Source organism: Colobus angolensis, unplaced genomic scaffold (genome assembly GCF_000951035.1).
Source record: "Colobus angolensis palliatus isolate OR3802 unplaced genomic scaffold, Cang.pa_1.0 Scaffold151, whole genome shotgun sequence".
NCBI classification, from domain to species: domain Eukaryota; kingdom Metazoa; phylum Chordata; class Mammalia; order Primates; family Cercopithecidae; genus Colobus; species Colobus angolensis.
The window spans coordinates 2,176,818-2,180,311 of NW_012114611.1; the positions used below are offsets into that span (position 1 = coordinate 2,176,818).

General features: G+C 46.7%; 3 protein-coding genes across 5 annotated transcripts in view; 2 read left to right on the top strand and 1 right to left on the bottom strand.

Annotated features, from left to right (window-relative positions):
- Window positions 1-3,110, top strand: part of FKBP11 (FK506 binding protein 11, 19 kDa) — an 11,389-nt gene extending 8,279 nt beyond the window's left edge. For all 3 annotated transcript variants that reach the window (XM_011936218.1, XM_011936219.1, XM_011936220.1), the window contains 2 exons: window positions 1,197-1,267; window positions 2,869-3,110. In XM_011936218.1, coding sequence (XP_011791608.1) covers window positions 1,197-1,267; window positions 2,869-3,086 — 289 coding nt within the window. In that variant the 3' untranslated portion in view covers window positions 3,087-3,110. The remainder of the gene's footprint in view (window positions 1-1,196; window positions 1,268-2,868) is intronic.
- Window positions 1-3,494, top strand: part of ARF3 (ADP-ribosylation factor 3) — a 73,923-nt gene that overhangs the window by 54,631 nt on the left and 15,798 nt on the right. The gene's annotated exons all lie outside the window — the stretch shown is intronic.
- Window positions 3,311-3,494, bottom strand: part of CCDC65 (coiled-coil domain containing 65) — a 15,255-nt gene continuing 15,071 nt past the window's right edge. Inside the window, exon 6 of the mRNA XM_011936283.1 lies at window positions 3,311-3,355. Within this exon, the coding sequence (XP_011791673.1) occupies window positions 3,311-3,355 (45 nt within the window). The remainder of the gene's footprint in view (window positions 3,356-3,494) is intronic.

Consider the following 3,494-nt stretch of genomic DNA (forward strand, 5'->3'; position numbering starts at 1 on the left):
AAAGAAAAAAATAGTGAAAGAAAAAAGAAGAAAGTGGGTGGTGAAGGCACACAGACAGGGGGCCTGACATGAGTAAAGGGAAGCTAGAGCTGCAAACTTAAGCCAGAGTTTGTTTAAAAGGAACCAAGATATTCTCTGCTGGGGGTCCTGTGATAATCAATGTGGGATGCTCCAAGATACTAGCCACTTGCTTACAGGCAACTCCTTGACACAGACTCTGGACACTCCCCTGGATTCAATTCCCCATCTTCTCTTAGGCCCCCATACCTTTCTGTCTCAAACTCCTTGGTTAGGGCTTCCAGCTCCATGTTGTAACTTTCCTCCAGGAGACTGAGCCGGTGCCTCTGCAGGGCCAAAAGCTGGTCAACATTGTGCAAGTGGCTGCGCAGGGCATGGGCGTACTGCTCCTCAGCTTCGGACAGGTCTTTAGCTAAAGACTAGGCCAGAAAGAGAGAGTTACCATTCCAGCTGAATGACATCTGTGTGAGAAAATAAAAATATATTCAGCTTGCAGTTTTTTATTTGTTCCTACTGCCAATTTGGCTTTAAGAATGCTGGTTGTCCTCCTCACTCGTGTAAAGCAAGAGTGATGGCAAGGGCTGAGCAAGGTGGCTTGCATCTGTAATCTCAGCATTTTGGGTAGCCAAGGTGGGAGGATTACATGAGCCTGGGAGCTCAAGACTAGCCTGGGCAACACAGTGAGACCCCCAGTCTCTACAAAAAAAAACAAAAACAAAAAACGTAAAAATTACCCAGGCTATAGTCCCAGCTACTCACAAGGCTTGGGCAGGAGGATTGCTTAACCCCAAGAGTTCAAAGTTGCAGTAAGCTGTGATCATGCCACTGCACTCCAGCCTAGGTGACAGAACAAAACCCTGTCTCAAAAAAAAAAAAAAAAAAAAGAAGCAGGAGAATGTGGAATAAAGGACCCTGCTTCCCACTGGACAGGTCCAGGTCAGTGGGAACCCTGAGGGCATCCAAAGCCTCTGTGCCTCTTGTGCTGTTGCTTTTGTTGGGGAGTTGAGGCACATGGGGAGATGGACACCTTTGCTGGCCAGCCTGTTTGGTGTTCAGGTGGAAAAGTTCGTGTTTTGGGTGTGAAGATCCAGAGGGTTTTGCTGGAGGAGCTTCAGCTGGACTGAGGCTGCTGGCCTACCTCTCCTGCCTCTGGCTGTGACTGACATTCCTTCCCTCAGAGAGAAGCGAAGGGCAATCATTCCTTCTCACTTGGCCTATGGAAAACGAGGATTTCCACCATCTGTCCCAGGTAATCTGACTAGGCCTGCCTCTCAGGCCATCAAAATACCCAGTCCCTAAGAGCTGTAAGGAGCTATATACTTTGTCTGATGCTTGAGAAGGTCCAGACCAAGTTTGTTTAGACAGACAGGAGTGCCTGGGGCCTCTATCTCCAGGGCCACTTTTTTCTTCCTCATATCACCAACAGGGACTAAAGACAAATAACCTGATGAGGCCACCTGGCGTGACCTCTAGCAGCCAGTAACTTGTTAGGGAAGAGAACTGCTTGGGCCACATGGGTCTGCTGCCTGTGCCACCACCTTTCCCAGAACACTGGGCTTCTTTCCTGCCCTTTTCTACAACTCTACGCTGTGTCAGCTGTACAGCTGCCCCCCCTCCTTCCTTTCAGCCTCCATCAGGGAAGAGATAGTAAAAATAATCACAGTCAAGTAATTCAAAACAAAACAAAAAGCAACTGTTAAAGCCAAGTCTACCCCATAACTTTAAAAGCCATCATAGGTCACTGCCGATGTCTATTTTTGAAGGGTTGAGATGGACAGATTTCCCAAAATGCATATCTTTTGCTTTCAGTTCTAACAAGTGTTCTATTAGCTAAAATTTGTTGTACTCCACAGAGTATTGGGCTCGTAATTCTTATTCTTATTCTTCTTTTTTTTTTTTTTTTGAGACGGAGTTTCATTCTTGTTGCCCAAGCTGGAGTGCAGTGGCACAATCTTCACTCACCACAACCTCTGCCTCCTAGGTTCAAGCGATTCTCCTGCCTCAGCCTCCCGAGTAGCTGGGATTACAGGCATGTGCCACCACGCCCAGCTAATTTTGTATTTTTAGTAGAGATGGGGCTTCTCCTTGTTGGTCAGGCTGGTCTCAAACTCTCAACCTCAGGTGATCCACCTGCCTTGGCTTCCCAAAGTGCTGGGATTATAGGCGTGAGCCACCGCACCTGGCTGGGCTCATAATTTTTATTCTAGTTCCAGCTTAGAGGAAGGCCTGGAAGGCGGGTAGGGCAACCAAGGAGAAACTCTTTTACCCAAAGCCCTATACCTCCCCATTCCCAGTGCTGCTTATTTGCACCTCTTCCGCCCACTCATTTCTGTTCCACCTGCCCCTTTACTTCTTAAGCAGCATCCTCATCCTTCTTCCTCTTCAGTTCTTATGCTGAAACTCCTGTTTTCTCATAATCACGTTGAATGTGCTCATTGGTTGGTTGATTTTTTAAAGTCTAGTTTAAATCCATTTAATTTCAGCCCTGCAAAGACTCTATCCATGTGGTTATTTGGAAATACGATAAGTTAGTAGTTAGTATAGAGGGTTCTCCCACTTACAAATGGAGAAGAGTCTTACATTTCATATTCACAGAAAGTTTTCCTGCATTCAAAGACTTGTCAGTGGACCCAAGCCACATGTGTAGTTGGGGTCAACATGACTATCACTGAACTCTGCTCATAATCCTCCTCTACTCTTGTCTAAAGGAATTCAACCCCACATTTAAATCTTGTCAGCTTCATAGTTGTTGGCTTTGCTGTGGCCTACCCTCCCTATTTTCATTCAGATTCTGAGCCCTGGATAAAATGCACTGAGAGTCTAACCCTCTCCACCCCTCTGCCTCTCCAGCGGATGCAGTGGTGCAGTATGACGTGGAGCTGATTGCACTAATCCGAGCCAACTACTGGCTAAAGCTGGTGAAGGGCATTTTGCCTCTGGTAGGGATGGCCATGGTGCCAGCCCTCCTGGGCCTCATTGGGTATCACCTATACAGAAAGGCCAACAGACCCAAAGTCTCCAAAAAGAAGCTCAAGGAAGAGAAACGAAACAAGAGCAAAAAGAAATAATAAATAATAAATTCTTAAAAACTTCTTTGCATTCTTCATCTGATACTTTCTGAGACTGCCTTTGAAAGTGGGAATGAGGTGAAGGGCTGAGGAAAAAAGCATTCTTAGTTGCATCTTGCCTGGCATGGGGGTGGTTGTAGGCCCTGGATCACCTCTTCCCCTGGCCTCTTCTTGCTGTCCTAACTGACTTTAAGGATCTGGTCTTGAGTCTTCCCATAGGATCTCTAAGTCTTTAAGGTATGGGTTTTGGCTCTCACGGCGCCCTGATTCTGAGGAGGGATGCTTAATTGAGCAGTGAGCCTCCTGGTAGTTGCCTAGCTGTTCTCTCTATTCCCTGGGACCACAGTGTTCCTAGTGTCCTCAAAGAGGACTGCTCTGTTCAATATGGAAAAGATACAAGGAGCTCAT